We start from the raw sequence: 21,047 nt of genomic DNA on the forward strand, positions 1-21,047 counted from the left end.
AAGTTTGATTATGTTTCAATGTGCTTAAAGAAGAAAAAATTTGCTCATTTATTTTACATCTTCATAGCTGATAAAGATCTGAAATATACTGTAATTGGATCTGTTTTTGAAAGGTGCAGGTTTTTTAAATGTACTGAACTGACCGCTACGTAACTTGCATATTATTTGTGAGACTGGAACAATTGTTTTTAATTGAAAGTTTTTTTTTTATACTACGATCCTAAATTGTGTGATATGTCTGTAGTGATTTTCATTTCTTGTTTTCTGTATTTTTCAGACTGTGAAGGTTCTGTTTTTCAGTGTATCGTACTGTATCGTGCATAGTAATGAATACTGGACATTTTGCTCATTCTAGTTATTTGGAAGTATTGTGAAAAACATTTTGTATTCTTAGGATTGCATATTAAACAAGATTAAGCAGTAAATCATGACATTAAAAAATTAGCATTGGAGGGACTGCTGCATACTTCAGAATAATCACATAAAATGTAGTGTCCTGTATATTTGTTAAGGAGCCGTTACAGCAGTTTGAGGTATTTGTTCAAGGAAAATTTCACATTTAAGCTTGAAAGAATTTTAGGCTGTTCCCCATGTATATTCTTGGTTGATTAAACCAGAACGTTATTACCCTAAGTAAAACAGTATTAGAGTCCTCTTTTTATTTTCGTATCGCAAAGAGGGAGCCTGCTTCCTCCTTGGACTTACCACAAGCAGAAGAGATGAGTGCTTCCACAAAAAAATGGCCTTGATTCCTTCTTATTTCCTGAACAACCTCAGAAAGCTTCAAAACCAAACCGTAACATTGCCTCATTCTGGCTTTCCACATGCTGGTTCACCATCTTAAAGCAACTGGGCCTGAAAAACAATCTTGCCTCAACAGGAGGGAGTCTTCCTATTTCTCCGCAGCAGCCTGTTCCCCTCCAGCAGTGACTCAGTCTGACAGTGTGTCTGCTAGGAAGGGAATCTAAGAAGATACAATTTATCAAATTCTGTCATACAAATTCTTCAGTCAGCAAGAAAAGACACAACCAATTTCATCTACTCAAAAAGGTGGAAAACATTTGTGGCTTTCTGTCACCATAAAAGACAAAAACCGTGTACACTCCTGCTTTCAACCATTTCAGATCATCTGTCAAAGCTGCCCCATGCATGACTATAGCAGAGAGTTGTCAGCATGTACCTAAGCCATGAATTTAGATTTATTTTAAGTGTAAAGAAATAAAAATCTACTGTTTAATCCAAGCTGTGATCAAAAATGGTAAAAACATTCAGTTATGCAGAATCACAGAAAAAATTATGTTGGAGAGAATCTCAGAAGTTTATCTAGGCCAGACCCTTGCTCAGAGCTAGAACAACTTCAAAGGTAGATCAGATCACAGCCTTGTCTAAGTCAAGTTCTGAGTGCCTCCAAGCGTGGAAATTTGACAGCCTCCCTGAACAACCTATTCAAGAGTTTGACCAGCCTCAGAAATTCTCTTGCTACAACTTGTAACTATCGCCTCTTATCCTTTGCTGTGCACCTGCAAGAAGAGTCTGACTCAGTTTTCTTTATAACCACCGATTAGGTGGTTGAAGAAAACAGTTTGATCCTCTTTTAGCATGCTCTTCTCCAAGTTCAGCAAAATGAGTCTCCCTCAACTTTTCACTATATTTGCTTGAACCTCCTAACTGTGTTGATGGCTGAATTTGCCCCAGTTGCCAGCATCTGCCTTATGCTTTTTGAACCCAAAACTGGACACAGTACTCTATTTGGCACTCAGGAGGCCATATCTAGAGGAACAAACGCGTGAAAACGTGTCAAACACATTCTCTGTTTTTCTCTCTTTAAACTGCCATAAAAATCTATCCTTAAAAATGTCATTTACAGCATCCAGTTCTTAAAACCAATTATTTATCTGACTTAGGGTAGTCCCCGAGTTCGCTGCCTCTTGTACAAAGCTGAAGTGATTGCTGGAGCCTTGTCAAAAGTGGGCGTGGATCTTGAAGCAGTCCAGTTACCTATTCATGTTTTTTTCCCTGCCTAAATTCCATGCTGCTCCTGGGGAAGAAAATGCTTCACTGTGATGTTTCAGTATTGCGTTGTAATATTGTTTGCCATCTCTGGTGCTTTGAAACACCAGCTTTGTAACAATGCTAGAGAGTATTTGTGCCGTTCATGTCGTCTTTGTGGAGCTGCTTCACCTTTTCCTCCTCATACTATGGCTCAGTTCCGTGGAGCTTGAACTGTATAATCTGTCTCCTTCACGAGTATTCCTATACCAGAAAGCTGCTGACTCCCAGGTTAAGCATTATGACCTTTGCAGCTACAAGGTCTCTTGCCAAATTCTAAAGAGGAATAGTACAATTCTTGGCTAAGCAGAGTAAGACAGAGTTTCAGAGGCATCTTCCATCTAGAATACTCCTCATTGGTCAACAAAATCATGAGCTGGTTAACCTAGTTGAGAAGAGAACAACTGAAGTTCCTTAACTGAACAGTTAAAGAGTAACTGAAGAACTGCTGTTATAAGCTGAGAGGTTGCCGTGCGAATGGTTCATTTCATCATACACCTTCCGTCTTTGCCTTTTGTCCTTGTATCTCTTCATTTCTGGGATTCTGAATTAAGACACAGACCTGGCAGAGATTCCGGCTAGCAGATGCTGTGGATAGGTAGCTGTGAACAGGACCGAAAACTAGGAGTCTTTCCTGTTCTGCTGACTTCTGACAGGAGACATGTGAAACCACTTGCTATGTGTAAATAGTAAGTGAGTTAAATTACAAGTAGCCCTTTTCTTTCACAAGAAATCCAGCTTTTCTGTTTGTTTACGGTTTTGTACAGCTGTACATATATGAATTGCTATTCTTGCTGAGAACAAATGAGTTGGCCTGTGAGTTTTGTAGCAATTTTGCTACATTTTTCTCTTTAGAAAACTTGCATTTTCACACTCCAGATATGCATATTTTTGGTTAGCAAAAGGAGAGCCTGAAGACCAACAGTATTTCTTGGACTTCAAAGTGGTAAACTTCAGAACTTCAGGGACGTGGATATTCTCTCTCAGTAGCAACATTCCCAGAGGACTTCATTTGCAGAATTTCAGGATAGAACTTAATGGTACCTTAGAGCGCTAATGTTTTGTAATGACTTTGAAATTTTTTTTCCAACTATTTTTGCAATTAACAGCCAAGAATATTAGAACTGTAGAGATTGGAGGAAAACTAATATTTCTGATTTGATTTCTCATTCATTTAAAAACTTTTATAATCTAAATTTTTTTCTGTTTACATCTTGTGATATTTTCTGTATACTAACAGTGAAAAGGAACATTTCAAGTTGATTCACATATGAAATAGAAGTGTGATTAATTGGTGAAGTATCTTCCAAAGATGCCTTTTCTGAATCGCTCTGAATGAGCGTATATACTGTAAACATGCTTTGATTTAAAGCCTTGAATCTTTTTTCAGACGACAACTGTGACTGGGGAAAGGCTGAAGCTGTTTGGACTAAAATTCAAGAAGAAAATGTTGTTCCTCGTGAGAAAACGTTAATCTTAATGGCAAATATATTTGAGAAAAATGGTCAGGTTGTCCCGTTTGAGGTGCCTAAGGTAATCTGAGTTTAACTTTACTGGCACGTTGTGCTGTGCCAACAATACTTTTGCATATATTTCTTTCTATTGGAAGATGCTAAGCAATAGTGTTACAGTAACTTAACTAGGGTTTTTGTTTTAAAGGCTAGACAAGAAGATATCGTAAGTTCAAGTGCTGCCAATTTGGAAGAAAGGAAAATAAGGATACTTTGCAAGAAAAACAGTGCAACAGGTAAGCTGAAAACCTGGGGTTTCTGTGTTTTCCCCCTCAGCATTACATTCTAAAAAATGGTTAAGTATAGAGGAACAGGTTGCTGCTAACTGTTGCTAGCAAGTTAGTTGGTTTGCGAGCAAGTTAGTTTTTGAGGATACCTGATGATGTTGTGCTTCAGTAAGTTGATATGAGAAGTACCAGTGCTAAAATGTTTAAAATATCATTTGAAATGCTAATATTTTTAAATGATATTTGAAAGTCAGTCTTCAGTGAATCTGCCAATTTAAAAATTTACAGGCTATCGTTGTTGTGTAGATTACATTATACTATTGAATCCACACCATGTTCTAAGTGATCTTTTTGTTCAACTTGTATTTTTGAGTTATTTTCAAATGCATCCATTAAACATCAGATACTAAATTTATATACGGAGTCAATGATAAAAATTCCCTGTTGCTCTTTTAGGCCTCTGTATGGTTTCCGGTAAATCTAGCTATGTTTGGTCACAAGTGTTATGGTGTGGAGACATGAGAAATATAGTGAGGAAGAATTAATATTAAGAGAAATAATGGGCAGCTCTAAGTTATCCATTAGAAGTTGTTCAGAGTTTTTCTGGACTTCTCCCTGCTTTTGAAATCTTAATAGTAGATCAGGTATGGTTCCATAAGATACTTTAGATACCTTATTTAAGGTACAGATTTGACAAAGCAATTGGTTAGATGAGATTTAATTAGATGAGTCTTTGTTATGGAGATGACTGTTATTGTCCTTCTTTCTGGTCTTTATCTGTTTGTCTATTTTATTTTAGGTTTAATATTGCAAGGCCATTCCTATTTGAAGGGGGGATTCCGTGTGTCACTTTGCATCTTTAGCTTCTTTACCACTATGATTAGTTGTCTGCATTTCTCTTAAAGAATTTGCAAACCTTTTCCTCCTGCTCTTCCTCCTCTGAAGAAAGGTGGTGCTAAAAGCATGTGTTCTTTTAAGCTATAATATGTTGACTGTAAACAAAAGATCAAATCCGTTTTCCCCACAGCTTACAGTTTCCAAACCCCTGTGCCTCTGGGTGTCACCCTACAGATAAAACAGGCTTATTTGAGTCATCACTTGAGATCAGTCCTGAAAAGAAGAATGAATACCTCTTCCATACAAATTTCCCTGCCTCAACTAAAAACAGAATTAACCTATGGTTGGATATTTGTCTTCATATATGGAAAGGAGGAATGTAACTCAGTTCAGTTCCTCTGGCTCAGTCTGTTTAAGTCATTGGAAATCCCCATCTTTTCATCTCATCCCGAGGCATGGTAACAGAGAGTCAGAACTAATGTAACCGGTGCCTTTCAAAGGAAAAGAATTGAGTCCGTTTCTGGCATTTGCCAAGGTGCAGAGCGTCTTAATATTTTAGTATTCTTTATTTTCTTTGCCTCTCCTATGACACAGAACTAGGTATCTCATATGAAAGCAGATTAGAAAATGAATTAAGTAAGTTTTTTAGAAAAATGTTGTTGAATACTAAGATTTATAAATACAAATTTCCTGATTCTTTTCTTCTTCAAGTATCATCAATATATTTTGCAGCTTTTACTCACAGATTTTTAAGCTTTGGGTTTCAAAGAAGAATCTGTTAGTCGTTCACACAGTTAACTTCTGTTAGTAGTTAGTAGTGAAATGACAATGATGTTACCAAGTCCCAGGAGCACTGATGAGAAATCTGAGATGAAATCTGCATATTCTGTGTATAGGGGGTACAAACTTATATTCTGTATATGGATTGTATTTAAGAGTCATGTATTATGGCAGACATAAGGATTTCCTGAAAACATGAATTTTCACACTAGTAAATTTTGTAAATCAAAGGACACAGAAAATAGCAGAGCTATTTTTCATTGGGAAACATTGAGAAACAGACCAATTAACTGAATACATTTGATAACATTCTTTCTAGAAAAGTGACCTGTGCCTTTGGTGTAATAGATGATTGATTGGAGAGGAGGAGGAAACTAAATACACCTTAGACGTCTACACAGAGTGAGACTAGTTTAAAATAAAAACATAAAATATAACTGCTTGTAGTCCATTATCTTCTGAGGGCTGTGATCATTGATAGCAACATTCTTGACGACATCTCTGCAGGTGGCAAAGTCTATTTTTTTTTTACCCAGCAAGTGGAAAACAATATGCAAAGCCAGAGCAAAATGTTAGTTCTATCTGAAGCTAGCAGAGCTTTTGTAGGTGTCTCCAAATGTAAGGAAAATTTTTGGCTTAAAAAGTAAAATTCAAACAGACTTTTTTGAGCACAAGGAAAGAACATATCACTGGTCAGCTGTATTTTTTAAAAAGAAATAATTAATTACATTGTTGTAATACATTGCGCTAGTGAAAGGGTGTTTTATTATTGTTGAATGTGATTGCTAATCTACTGATACTTCAGATTTCAGAAGAAAGTAGAAGAAAAAACGTCTTATTGAATTTAGGTATTGTACACGCTTTTACAAATGCTTCTATTTCATACCTGAGTAGCGCTTTGCAACAGGTAGAACATTATCCTCAGACCTATTAGAGAACAAGAGGGAGCATTCTAAAACCTTGCCCGCCACTCACTATTGTTGAATTATTGGTCTTCTGGTTGGCAGTGCAATCACTGTTGTAATGTCAGATGTTAATCATTATCTCTTTCTCTCTCACATGTACATAAAACTCACGGATATATCAAGGCTGATTTAATTTTTACTGTGGCGTTCTTGACCCTTATCTCTGCTCATGTATATTTAATGTGATTCAAAAAGACCCTAGGAGATTTTGGATTTTTTAGAGTTAATGTTGCCATCCAAACTCTAAATTAAACTCAGTAAAAGAATTTGTGTTTTAAGTAGTGAATTTCGTACATAGTTGTTTTTGTGTCTACATTTTCGAAAGTTTTTAAAAAATTCTCTTTGATTAAAGAAGTTCAACTAAAAGGCATGCCAACAATTTTGATTTTGGGAATGCCCGTTTAAAACTCAACAGCACACTGCAGTAAACGCTATTAGAATCATCCTTCTTGTGACAGCAAGATTCAGATGAGTTGTTTTCATTTTTAGTCTCAAACTATAAGAAAAAAACTTCTCACATAGCTGTTAAATTTGTAGTCCTACTTGAAGTATCTCTGAAAAGTCGTTTTTAAAGATTATTGTGGCTTAAAGTTGAATTAGCGATGGTTATTTTTTGAGTTTTCATGAATGAAACACAATTACAAAGTTTTAGATGTTGAAGATCATTTGTGATTCTTTCAGGTTTCTAACATTCCTTACTGCCTAGATAGCAGTTTTAGCTGCATGTTTATAGCTGCATAATCTTATTTCAGAAAAATAAATGACTGAAAAGTGTGCTTATCATTTTTTCTCCTTTTTAGTAACATCTTTTCATACACTGACAGTTATTGTGAATGCATGAAATAAAACTGTTAATCAGTCAAACAAATGCAGCGTAGTTTACTTGTTAAATATCTGTATATTTGTAAATTGTATGTTTTGTATAAATCTTGTCGTAGCCAAATAATTTGATCTCCCCATATTGGAATCACCTCCTATATTATTTGTTAAATGCTGTTGTGATCATGTACCAGACACTGTAACTATATACCCAAGAATTAGGTGTTGCTTTAAAAATCCTGAGTCTTCCCCTTTTAACCAATTGTGTGAATATTTAAGAAACAGCCGTATATAAAAGAACAGCAGCAGCAAACTTTGTTCTATGTAGGAAGGTGTTAGTTGGTTGTTATGAACAAGCAGCTTTGAACAAGCTGTGAACAAAAAGCTTTAGGCTTAAAGATGTAAGAGGAGGACAAATAGTTTTAAGATGGAGCTTTTCAATGAAAAGATGGCTTCTTTTTATGTTCAGCATCACAATCTGACACTTCATTTGGGCTTTTCACTTTTTTGTTGTGTTTTTTTGTGGTTTTTTTTTTTAGAGGCCTACAATATTTTCCAGAAAATGAAAGGGAAGAATGAGCTTCATTATCGTACTTACGAGATCCTTGTAAAAGCATTGTTGTCACAGGATTGTCTTGAAGAAGCCATCGAAGTGAAACGCATGTAAGGCTTTTCTTTTTTCGTTTTGAATTTTTAATCATTTCTTATTTATTTATTTTATATAATCATTTTCATATCACTTTCAGGTAAGTTGTAGCTTTAATCTTTTAAAAGGCAAACAGGTCATAATGGTAAGAAATACACCAGCGTTTCATAGGACAGTATGTTGTAAATGGCAAAAGATGCTAAAGTGGCAATATGTATTGCTAATAACCCATTAGAGCTAACAGCGTCAACAAGCGTACTTGGCATCAAAACTGGAAGTTTACCCTTCTGGATATCTTCCTTTTCTCCCGTACAGCAATATCCAAACAGACAAGATTCCTGCACTTAACTGTCCCTGAGCCTTCCCCTCAACCCACGTTCCTGCTGGTACCCTGCCCTATCCACTCGTTCTCTGGCAGCTGGCTGCCTGCCAAATGCAAAATGGTACATTTGACTTACGCCAATGGCGAGGAGGTGACCGTAAGCCTTAGACCCATCTCTTATACTTCTGAAATAAAGCCAAGCTACTGTCATGCATTATTAGAATCAGAATTAACCTTTAGTGAGTTACTGTATGGTATACCACTTTCTTTAAGTATTGCATGTAATATCTGCTCTGGTCAGATTATAGGCTTCAAAATAAAAGTGTTTCTAGTCATTAAAGTAAAATTCCAAAGAACAAAAATTTAAGAGTAGTGTATCTTTCAGCTTCTTCAGCTAAAAAACAAGGAATAATGATTTTCAAAGTGTGTTCTCTGACTGAATACAGTGAATTTGCAAGTACCTGTAGGTAACTTACATGGTGCTTAAGACACTGTAAAAACCTAATATTTGAGATCTGCATTCAAAAGGAAAAACAGCTTTAAAAATCAATCTAAGCAGCTAGGCTTTATGATAAGAAATGTTTATGCTTGATGGATATATGTTGTATACCAAGGAAAAACTAAAATTGTTTATCAACTTATGCTTCAAGAAATGGAAATGACTGTGATAAGTCTTTGTAGATTAAAGATGAAAAGCTTGTGTTTTAGAACTATAAAGAAGGTTGAATAAACATAAGTAGGTTCTTAAGCATTCCCAGAACATCTTGGTGACATATAGGAAGATTTTTTTGAAGAAGTTTGAAACTTTCTGCTGAAAACCTGTGCATGCACTGAGTGCTTCCATGCCCCCCACCTCGAACACCCTTGTAAGGAAGACACACAAAATATTACAGATGTTATCGGTAGTGATTTGCAGATTGGAAGAGCAGAGTTCCTGGTGTTCTGGTGATTTCAGAATTCCCACTTCAGATGGTAAGAAAAATGTTTTGGAATGTCCCCCTGCAAAATGAAGTAGGGGAGATCTAAAGCCTAACTAAAAAGTTTGAAGCAAGTTTTTAAGGACTGGAAATATACCTAGGAAACTTCAAGATATTTAGGGAAAATGAAAGTAGGAATTAGTAAGATTTTCTATTCTTGATCACTAGTCAGAGGCAACTGTAGTAATAGCTATTGTGCTTTTCAGAACTCTCATATTCAATCAAATAGCATAGAAACGCCAAATAATAACATTCGAAGAAGCCTGCGGCAGCTCTGTTTCATCTGTAAAAAGAAGGCAGAACGTTCTTAAAATAAGCAGTGTTTTTGGTGTTTGTTTGTATATCTCTTTTCTAGTAACAAAGTCGTGCTTACATTAAGCGTTTTGAAAAGAAAAATCTTAGTTTTAAATTATTCATGTATACAGAGAAAGAGATTGTGTGTGTACATAGGGTTCAAGAAAAGCAGATCTGTGTGTTTCATGCATATTTCTGCATGCTTGACAATTTTAGCGACCTCATATTACAAAGATAACTCCTACAAAGCCTAAATGTGTGCAGTGGCCTGAAACTTGTGCAACTGCTAATATTTTCATAAAATATATGAAAGCTACCTTCATTTGTGTAAGCTAACATCTTTTTCTTTGTACTCTGCTTGAAGCCAAACTTGAAATTTAAATAATATTTAGAGAGCCTGGAAGTGTTGTATTGGTAGCATGCGTATTAGCATAGGCAACAAAATAAGTAATTTTTGTCTTCAAAAAGGGTTAGATTATTTTAAAACTTGCATTCTGTTATCAGAACTGAGAAACTTTCATGAGAAAGTGATTTTGTAGTAGAAGGAAATTGCACTCCTATTCAGTATTTGAAAAAAACCCTAGAAGGTTGCTGATCTGTTGGCGAGCTCGAGTCTAGTTGCTTTCGGATTCTAGTTAGTTTTAAAGAATATGTACTGTGTTTAGTCCCAGAAGTTTTAAATAGAAATTTAGGAGTATTGGAATGATGGATTAGTTCTGTAATAGTAGCTAACATCTATTTAATCACACTAAAGACTGGAAGATTGGAGAAAGTAAATCCTTTGTTATATGTAATTTACAGTCTCATGCATGAATTGTTGACTTAAGGGCTTTGACAGATGGGACAAAGGAGAAAAAAGGCGGAACTGAGCAGTGGGTGCTTAGGCAGGGATTAAGAGGATTGGTTGGGAGAGTAAGAAAATCCTGAGTCCAGTGACTGCATTTGTGAGCCTGGGAGGCTGAAAGTGACTGAGAGGATAGTCATATTGTGTACTATGTGAAGGATTTTCTTGGGATTGAGGAGAATAATTTAGCAATGACCCTGCTTACCTCCCAATCCGCTCAGCATGCAAGTTCAAGTAGGTAGGCTGCTCAGTTGTTTGCCACGAGATGATCACTGAGGTTTATCTTGATTGTTGATATGGTAAATGGCAATGCCCTCCTTTTCTATGTAGAGATTTTGTAATCTGGAAATGAACGTTTGTAAAGTTATCCTGGTATATTAAAAACGTGGCTATGTGTCATTTAGGAACTGAAACATTTTGTAGTATAAAATAAACGTGATTGCTGGTTAGTCTCCTTTGACTCACTTCCATAGTGTTAGTTCTTGAAAAGCTTTCACAGTGTTATTAAAGTACAAGTTCTTTTTACTACAGATATGTGAAGTTTTGTATTGTAGGAGATGGTGAATTGGTAAGTGAAATACAATTTTAACATGGCAAAGGCAGCAAATGTAGTATGTTCACTTTAAAAACTGTATACATCTAGATGACAGAAATTTGAAAATTAATCAACCAAATGATATGGTGTTAGTTCATAATATGCTTTAGTTTATGTTTAAAATATACAGTGCTGAAAATAAATGTTTCATTTTTATTGCTGAAAGAATAGTTTTACATTTTATAATTATGGTGACTATTGAAAAAAGAAGAAAAAGTATCCAGCTTAGGATACAACAGAACAATGCAGGGCATGCAGTTATTTTAGTCATCTAATATGTCAGCATTCAAGAATCTGAACCGATTGTTTAAAAAAAATCTTGTACTTTGTTTCTTTTGTTGCTCACTTCCAACTTTGTCATCTGTCAGAATGCAAAAAAAAATTATCCTTCTATAACCATTGACAGGATAACACAAAAGCTGTCTCCAGGTCGATATTTTGCAGCAATATTTTTAACATACGAACAGTAGTTTTTATAATTTCACCTTGGTGCTCAACCATTTATTATCGTATCAGAAGCATGTCAGTAATTCCTTTCTAAATGTCTGCTTCTTTTAGTGCTGAGACCCACATCAAGGGCTTCACACTGAACAGTGCTGCCAGCAGCCTCCTCATCATATCGCAAGTTAGGCGGGATTATTTGAAAGGTATGTCACAATGCTTGACCTTTACGTCACATTAATGCCTCTGCAGATTTTTCTTGTAACGCCCTTCGAATACTTGGATAAAGGAGTCCATTTAGCAAATTACCTGCTTATCAAGAGCCTTTTGTGGTAGCTGAGAGACGTAAATTACTGTACATGCATTTATAATACAGCTTGAATATGAATGTACTTGTCATTTGACCACTTAGTCCAGTTTCCATTCCATTTAACACAAGATGGGTTTTCTTAAGATGAATCACAGCTCTTCAGACATGCAAAATTTGTGCTCCAGAACGAGAGAAAGTACAGGCTTTCAAGTGCGTTAAAATTCACAGCACAAGTCATTTTGCTTTGGAAATTAACATACTTTAGAGCATCTGAAACAATTCCCAGCAGTTGTTTCTTGCATGTTGTGTTGGCTGTGTGAGATACCAGATGAGTTAAATTGAGTGTTAAATGTGCAGGATTGTACACTAAATGATTGTAATATTGATTTAAAAACTTAATCAAATACTTTTTAGTAGTTCTCAATACCAACAGTAACAAAATATTCATTTTGCCCTTTTTTTTTTTTTTTTTTTTAACTATAGTGATAGAAATGAAAATGGCAGATGAGGAGTGTCTAAGGGTGGAACAAGATGATGGATAAACTTTATCATTGTGCTGTTTTAGTTCTCAGCCTTGACTGTTTTGCAGTCTTGAGTTTTTAATTCTCGAGTCTTGCGTTTTATTTACTTGTTCATTCTTCTGTAGAACTCTTGTGAGAGCAAAACTGCAAGCGCATAGTTTCACATGTAGGGCTCTGTCTTTCATCTCTGTACAAGTGTAAGTACAGTGTTGATACATACTTTCAACAGTATCTTTAAATGTTAAAGGAGCTACATCTGAAGAAAATGCATTAAACTAAATTGGGTCTTACTTTCATACAGGAAGGCAGGAAAAATCATTTTTGATCTTGCCGTTAATTAATTTTAATTCATTCATGTGCAGTTATAGTAGCGCATTCCCTTGTAACGTCAGCTACATTAAAATACTCTATGATGGGCATTTCAGATTCCTTCCCCGTTCAGTCTCCAGTCTGATGTCATTTCCAGGCGTTGGAACTGAAGTAGACTGAGTTAGACTGAGGTATTTGTGGTGGCTGGAATTGCTTCTCTTGCTGCTGGCAGGCCCTCAGTTTTTACAGCTTTCAAGTCCTTCACCTGACTGTTCTCTTTGACTCTATTCTAATCAATCTTCTGCTTTTTCCTCTGTCCAATATGTCACTAAACTTTGTGAATTCTTCCTAAATATTACAGCTAAAAATCTTCTTTTCAGAACATTACTGATATTTCTGTGTCCTGGCAATCTTTCTTTATCTATGACCCGTTTTTAGCCAGCATCCTAGATGCTAGCCCACCTCAACCCTGTACAAGACTTATTCTAAACATGTTTCTTTTTGTACAATGCAAAGTTTCTTAAGAAGTTTCTTGAATTTCATTGGTTTGTTATATTATTTTCTTTGGTCTTTGTGTATTGGCATTGAGCAGACTTTCCTTTAGTAGTTATATTGAGTACGCAGAGTGATGCTTGTTTTTATTGTAATATTAAAGAAACTGCTTTTGTAAATGAAGCCTTGAAAATGTAAGCCACTGAGTGTTTCAGCCGTATTGATCATTTTCTGAGCCTCTTCAATTACCCAAAAAATTTTAAGGAAAACTTCTTTTTTCTAATCTTACATTTCTGCCGTCCTGTGATGCCAGTCATACCGCACAGGCTTTCGGTTCTGTAAAACTTGTTCTCTTTATCACATCCTGATGTAGTCTGCCATCGCTCTTTGCTGTGTAATATATGCTAAGTTACTTAAAGAACTACATAAAAATTTATATCCTCGAAAGAACTCTAATATCTTGTAGCAAGAACTCAATAGAAAAACACTGTGAAGAGTGAAAACTTGAGTTTTATGGTATGGAATTTGCAGGCTAAATTTATAGATAAGCCTTTTAAAAGATAAATGTTAGGTTTTCACAAACCGATAGTTAACCACTTTTAAGCATCAAAAGATAATGGGATAAAGTTATAAATTCAGACCAGAAGTATTGAGTGTGTTTTGGTGTTTTTGCATAAGAAAAAAAGATACTGGCGGAATATCTTAACATGCTACCTGTGGGTGGTTTCATGCAGTAGTGCTGCATGCATCTAACTTCTGACTCTTTCTCTGTCCTCTGTTATCAAGAAGTCTGGTCATGTTGTGCTGAAGGGAGGTCCACGCTCATAGTCAGGAGAGAATTTGAAATTAGCATGTGTTTAAGTTTGTTTTTTTAGACTTCAGGAAACTTGTCCTTTATGTATTACTTCTTTCCCCCCCGCCCCCAAGAAAGAAAGAAAAAAAAAACTGGGGGCAGAGAGGAAATTTGCTGTAAAGGTTAGGCATACAGGATGTTTTTTCTTCCCTTCTTTCCCCTCTTTCCCCTCTTTCTCCTGTACAAGCTAATACTTGGTTTCTGCAGTACCTGCATATTGAATGTTAATGCTGTGGAGTTTAAGTGGGTGTATATTATGTTAGAAGTGTTATCCTTTGGTATTATAATTATTGTCTGTGATTAATCCTGCCTGTGCTGGTAAGGAGTGAGAGGTTTTTTACCAGAGGGGCATGTCTTTATGTGTGTATGTTTGCTCATATATAATGTAAACTGACAAGAATTCTAGTTACAGAAATGAGTGACTGCATCTGTGTTAGGTTTGGGGAGTTTGTGGCAAGCAGATTACTTCATATATTTTTAACATAGGTAATTGCTACCATTTTAGGATGTTTCTGAGGTGATTGTCCAGTTTGGAATTTGTTTATTCTTGTTTTTATATGGAGACTTGCATCATGTGGTTTTATTTAAAACTAAGTGTTGGTAAACAAACTTTTAGTGAACACTTATTATGAAGACAAATCTGAATATTAGGTTTCAGCCGTTTTACTAATGAATTTTTAAACAAAATCTTTTTTCTCAAGTATGCCACGTCTTTGGTGTCCAGTAAAGAAAATTCATTATAGGTTGTTTTGAGGGCAAAAAATAGGCTGAAAACATCATGACTGTAACTAAGGATGTAAGGGAGGGCATTTTTAACATAGCTGCTTTCCTTGAACTGGATGCTAAAATAAAATAATTAAATCTTGAAAGTCTCTTAATACTTTAGTGAGTAAATATTAAAGGATTTTATCCTAAATTACTGTTGAAAATTTTACTTATTTATACACATCTGTGTTATAATTCACTGTAGCGATTTTGGAGCAAAGCTTGACTTAGTAAATTATTTTCTGAACACGTTTTTACCAAGCAGGTAAGGGTAATAATATCAGCAGTATGGTCGTCTTCTGAAATAGAATCTTAATTCCTTTTTCCCTCTTTTCTCATCTTCACTAGATGCCATGGCTGTTTTAAAAGGAATGCTTGACAGCGGCTTGCTGCCTTCTAGAGCAGCTGTTACGAAGCTCATTCAGGCTGTGACAGGGAAAGGAGATTTGAGGAACCTACAAGCACTTGAAAACATGGTGGAAGGCATCACAAAATCAATTGATTTATCTCCCTCACTAATCGTTAATGCCATTGCACTGGTTCACACTAAGAAGTAAGTTACTTCTAGGACTGGTGTAAGTTCCTTTTATGCAAAGCGATCAGAAACCACTTAGGTTATCCATTTCATTCCATTTCCCTTCTTAGTGTCTTAGAGGTTAAAATTCTGCTCAAGTTGACCACCAGACTTCAGTTCCCATCTGGTCTTGTTCTACAAACATAGCTGGAGTTGGAAGCCATTTAACAAAGTACAGGGATGGCTATGAAGCAATTGGGAGAGCATATGGTTCTCTGGTAGTGTAATTTAGCTTTGATATTTTTCTTCTAACATATGTTGTACCTCCCGTTAAGTTTTCTCCTTCGTGTTAGATCAAAAGCCCTGTGAAATCTGCATGTTGAATTGAATTACTTCATCCATATAAACGTAAAAAATCTTGGAACTTAGTATGGGTGCATTATGAATATAATATTAGCTTGAAAACAAAATCTATTACCTGTCCCAGCAGTCCAAATGATAAAGTGATTGTGCCTGTACCCTCAAAATGTGCACACCATACGTATCTGTGGGAAGATTTTGTATTTTTTGGTCAGTATGAAAAAATTTGAAAACAATTGTTTGCCACGTTGTTACAGCGCCAGAGTTCCCATCATGATAATTGTCCCCATACTTTGAACAACCTTTGATTCAAATATTTAATTTGGTATTGTAGTTTGCCTAGCATTTTTATTTTAGTTCATATGTTGGTTCTGTACTACTTTAACTTTTGTATAAAACTGCAGTGGGAGGCATGATGGAACAAAGAGGATACTGAGCTTCTCAAACATACTTTGCAGGAAACAATCTTCAGGAGTCTTATATATTCTGTTCTTTTATTTCAAACCAGTTTCATGAGGTAGAGCTCCTCTGTCTAATTCAGCGGGAGAGCTATAGAGCTATAGAGTACATAATAGATACTTGATTGCCTCTGGCATGCCAGACCGGAGAGAATACCCACTAAAATATTTGGAACAGCAAGATGACTTTAAATTGAAGGGGAGCCATGCAGACCGGTTCCAGTAGCGAGCTTACTATATTGCCATGGAAGAACAATCTGTTTGTAAAGGACTGATCCTGTAAATACTTAGATCTGAGTGGGCTTTGGCACATAATTCTAGTGAATTGACTTTTGCCTAAATTAAACGCTCCAGATAAGGGAGGTTCTTCAGGATTAGTCTCATAAGCTGCATATTTTCCTATATTTCTATGTCATGAAAGCGTTTCAAAGGCAAAACATGTTCTTATCTTGATTTAGATAGGATACAAAAACTGTATAAATCGGTATATGCAGACAACGTTATTTAACCGTCATTAGTTCTTTTCCCATATCAAAACTAACCTTCCTACATGCAAAGATTTAGCAGCAGCCTAAGATATGTGCCTTTATCTCCTCTAAAAATATATATTCTTAAATGTTTTGCAAGCTGTATTTTAAAACTATGAAAACTACATTTACAGATATTTTTATTACCCATTCATTTATTGGTAGACTTATATTTCTCAGATAATTTTCGAACCATCTTCCATGTCTTTCAAATGTGATGCATTTCTGCTTCTCCTAAAAACTTTTATCATGCTCTATTTTCTTATTTTAATTAAATTAATTTTTAGAGTGGACTGATAAGAGAGGTTGTCATTTGAACTTTTTAGAACACTAGAAAGGTAGATTTTACACTTTAATGAATACTTCCCGCATTATTTTATTAGCGTTATGTTATACTGACAGCATATGTTAGTAGTGTATGTGTGCAGGCAAAGGTACTTACCAAATGGCGTTTAGTATCATTTTTTGCATCCAAAAAGGCAGACATGGGAAAAGTCAGGTAAATAATTAATTGAATAGCATTAAAAAATACTTGAGTTGTCTGCATTAATTATTCAAATACCTTCTGTTAATGTTTTGATTTTACCTTCTAGTTTTGCAGAACACATTTTTTTTTAGAACAGCTAGCCAGTGCTCATCTTCATTTAATAAGGGGTTAAAAAAAAATAAGGGGGTGGGGTGGGAGGGATCAGAAATACTTAAGTTGTTATGGGTCAAAGGTCTTCAGAAAGTTGGCTTGCAGGTTAATTTATTCATTCATCCATAAATGGTTTCACTTTGTTACAATAACTTAATGAAGGAAGTCATAGGTACTTAACCATTGCTGAGAAGTGTAGCATTTATGTAGAAAGTAAACTCTAAAATGGCTTCTGCTTAAGGTTTAGAAATCTTAACGTCAAAAACTAAGCCAGTGTAACTTTTTTCCTAGCAATAACCTTGATGCTGCATTGGAATACATTGAGCCTCTGCTTATCTCTGGTGCACAGAATCCTGATCAACCCATCAAAAGTATTTCCTATTTGTTGAGAAAGCTGTCTGAGGAAGGATTAGAGCCAGCTTTGGAAAAATGTAAGTTAATTGCAGTGATATTTAAATATGACTAGGCAGAGGTGTTAGGGAAGAGCGATGGCAAGTAAAAGCTGTGCAGTCAGCAAAAGTCATGACGGTAAAGTTTATAAAAGTGGCTTTTTAGTTGAAGGTTTTCTTTATGTACCCATCTCTTTGCAGTTGCTGTGATGGCAGAACGATTAGCCAATCAATTTGGAATTTACAGACCTGTCACAGATCTCTTCCTTCAATATGTAGATGCAGATAGAGTGGATGATGCCAGATCACTACTACAGGTAATGATACAACAAGAAGTATGGAATTGCTTAGAGCTTTTCAGAGGTAAACCGAGAAATCACGAAAAAGAGGTGTCATTACAGTGCGGCGTATGGCATAGGCTAACAGTAGTGTGCTTTAGCATTACGCTGTGAGTGGCAGTGATACTGTTTAGATTAGACTATTCTAAACTACAGGCTAGCGCTATAGTACTAATAGCAGTAGTGGGTGCCAGCGGGGAAATGCTTTTTGTCTTGTAGCAACTTGTGAAATAACCTGAAGCAAAGGAAGGACAACTTGTGCGTTTCTTGAAATTCTGTCCAAAGACAATATTCCATTACACAGCAGTCGCTTCTTGCAAACCATCTCCTTTTAATTTCTCTCCGAATTTCTTAAGTGCTATAAACATGACACGTCTTTTATAGGTGTACAGTTTGCAACCCGAAGTGGGCAATGTTTGCTTTTCGTGGGCATCATTTCACTTGGTTGCTAAAACACTGTACGTGCTGTATTCAAGGCTTATTAAGAGCTGAATTTGCTTTCTCTTCAACTGAGCGTCACAGATGCATTAAAAGACAAATGCTGGTCTCTGTGGCCACGGTCTCAGTTAAATTAGCAACCTTCAAGGAATGAGACAACCGCATTCGTGCCGTTTTAGTAGAGCTAAATGCAAAGCTGAGCCAGAGTCGGAGTGAGCTGTGGGTGATAAGAGCTGCTGCTGGCAGTGTACACAAACAGGCTCCGCCAGGGAGTCTCTTCCCAGCAGGTGGCAGTCAAACAATCACAGTGATTCTGCAGATTGCTGTGTTTGTGTAGGCTCCCTGTGTCAAATTGAGGCCTGTTACCAATTTCTGATAGTGAATAGTATTATATTCACTTACCAGCTGCTAAGTATTTTAAGCTGTTAAAGAAAAACCTCTGCTTTCTCCATCAGATGGTTTATGATATTCCAAGACTATTTTTTTTTAAAGACCAACAGAGAGCAAGAAATGTGTTCAGTGACTTAAAGCTGTAGAGTAAGCTCTGTTATTAGTATAATGACTTCAGTGGAATATTACCTCGTTTATTGTTTTCCCTAGCTGGTCATCATTAATTTAAATGGAGTTTAAAATATGATTTGTAATACAAAAAGCATTCTGCATAAGCTAAGCCTCTTCCTATATTAGTGATAGAGTGAAAGGTCAAAGTGAGAAAAATTCTCAAGTTATCTTACTCTTTCTCCCCTTTGATTTCTCACTGAATAGATAAAGAAAATCTAGGTTTTTTGTTTTTTGGGTTTTTGCTCTTTGCAAAGATTTTTTTTTTGCACTTTTAAGTAAAAAATGGATGTTCTAAATTTAAGTGAATCATTTCCATTGAGATATTTTTAAAACCTTTTGTTAGTACAGGATCCAAATGTTGGGTGTATACTTAAGTTCATAGCCTACTTGAAATAATATTGTGTACACTATATCTTGGGGGAAGATCTTAAAATATTCCATGTTAAATGGAAATTCAGAGTTAGACTTAAAATTTTTGTGTGAGACAAATTTTTTTATATATATATATGTATGTATGTATATGTATGTATATGTATATTCTGTAGGAGAAAAAAATTACATTGTTTTAAACATTCTTTACCATTATTGTGGATCAAGTACTGTGCTAACAGGTAACATGAAGATAGTAATCACTGTCCACTGTTTATTATTCGCTTGAACAGTAGAAAGTGAAGCGTAACCTAAATACATTTCTATTGTAACAAGCTAAAATATTAGTAGTACATAGGGACCTTTAATTTCAAAAGTGCACCTAAGCATCTGTTTATACTTTAAAGAGAGCACAACAGAGGTTTGGGGGAGAGGAGGTTGTACTGTCTTGGGGGAGGATGCTTTTCCTGGCAAAAGGCAGAAGTGTTTGATATCCCAGCCTTGAAAGGGGACTATGGAAAACATTTCGATTAGCCCATCCCCTTCCTCTCAGAGCTCCCCGGTTTCTTATACCGACTGCAGATGAGAGTGGCAAGAAGCAGTAGATGAGATGTTGCAAGTTTTTCCCACAAATGTTTTGCCTCTGATTATCAGCGTGAAGCACGTATTTGTCAGAACGCTGTGGGTACATAGGTGTCACTGGTTATGTCTCCCTTTCCTTGATCGAATTGAGGCTTCTCACCTTTTCACCTGGACCTTAAAAGAACTTGTCGAACAATATTATATTCATAGTACATTCGTAATGAAGCATAGAAACGTTCTTGTCTGTGGATGTCTGAAATACTAACTGAATGCAGTAAATTCATTGTGTGTGTGTGTACTTCTGTGTGCACCGTGTCCTCGTCTTCCTGAGCATTTGGGTGCTGACAGAATGTCTTACAGCTTCCAAAAAGCACTGTGCGTTGTAAGAATTCAAAGACTGACATCTTTGAGAAGCATAAACTAAAATATTGTCTTGAATATTTTATATTGCTCTCGTTTCTAAATAAGTTTTTTATTATCTGGTCTGTGTCAAACTTTTTTTTAAGTTTAACTTTTCTTTTTCTCTCTCTGTCTCTCTCTCTCTCAAATACTGTCTATTGCAGTGAAAGCCTTTTATAAAATAGAGAGATTGAAATCAGTCCTTTGTATGCATAAGTGTAGGTAATTATACTTTAAAGGGAACTTGCTTTGTACATTTTAATTTTTATAAAGAAACGAGCAGTTATCTCCCTGACACCTTATTAAATGTATAATTAACCTTATGATCCCTAGCTCACTTGTGAATGCTTGGCAGTATAATTGGAGAGGAACAGTGTTTCTCTTTTTCATTCTTTTGCAGTCCTAAACCTCATTTTTGTGGTATGTTGAAGTATTAGTTCAGTTCTTTCCCCTCTTGTTTTAAACAAACTTTATACCTAACCACTCCAAAAACAATGTTTATCAAAAGTGGACATGAAATGAACTTGTTTTCCATGGGTTTTTTTTAGTGGTCAATTATTTATTTGATAAAGTAATAGTGTAGTTATAAGTAATATATATTACTATAAACCTCTGTAATTGCAAATTTTCACCTTAGTCCTTTTACTTATCAAGAATCTGCTCTTCACTGCTACATTAATTATTTCTTTTTCTTTAGAGGTGTGGTGCATTAGTTGAAGAGAAGAGAGCATTGCTGAATTTTATGGCTAAATCAGCATCTAAACCAGGACAGGTATAATATTTTTGCATATATGTCATTGAATATGTAACAACATCCTATTTAATCAACCTTTGTTGAAATTTTTGGGATCTTGAACTTCAAAATCTTTATATGTGCACGGTTTGACAGTTATGGCAGTTTTTTCTGCGGGGAGGGGG

The 21,047-nt window shown here is 35.7% G+C and overlaps 1 protein-coding gene across 3 annotated transcripts in view; it reads left to right on the forward strand.

The window, feature by feature from the left end:
- Nucleotides 1-21,047, forward strand: part of LRPPRC (leucine rich pentatricopeptide repeat containing) — a 93,643-nt gene that overhangs the window by 66,581 nt on the left and 6,015 nt on the right. For all 3 annotated transcript variants that reach the window (XM_068939659.1, XM_068939658.1, XM_068939660.1), the window contains exons 28-35: nucleotides 3,440-3,582; nucleotides 3,709-3,796; nucleotides 7,728-7,851; nucleotides 11,425-11,513; nucleotides 14,906-15,110; nucleotides 17,345-17,484; nucleotides 17,644-17,759; nucleotides 20,827-20,901. In XM_068939659.1, the coding sequence (XP_068795760.1) occupies nucleotides 3,440-3,582; nucleotides 3,709-3,796; nucleotides 7,728-7,851; nucleotides 11,425-11,513; nucleotides 14,906-15,110; nucleotides 17,345-17,484; nucleotides 17,644-17,759; nucleotides 20,827-20,901 (980 nt within the window). The remainder of the gene's footprint in view (nucleotides 1-3,439; nucleotides 3,583-3,708; nucleotides 3,797-7,727; nucleotides 7,852-11,424; nucleotides 11,514-14,905; nucleotides 15,111-17,344; nucleotides 17,485-17,643; nucleotides 17,760-20,826; nucleotides 20,902-21,047) is intronic.

This window comes from Struthio camelus, chromosome 3, assembly GCF_040807025.1.
Source record: "Struthio camelus isolate bStrCam1 chromosome 3, bStrCam1.hap1, whole genome shotgun sequence".
NCBI lineage: Eukaryota > Metazoa > Chordata > Aves > Struthioniformes > Struthionidae > Struthio > Struthio camelus.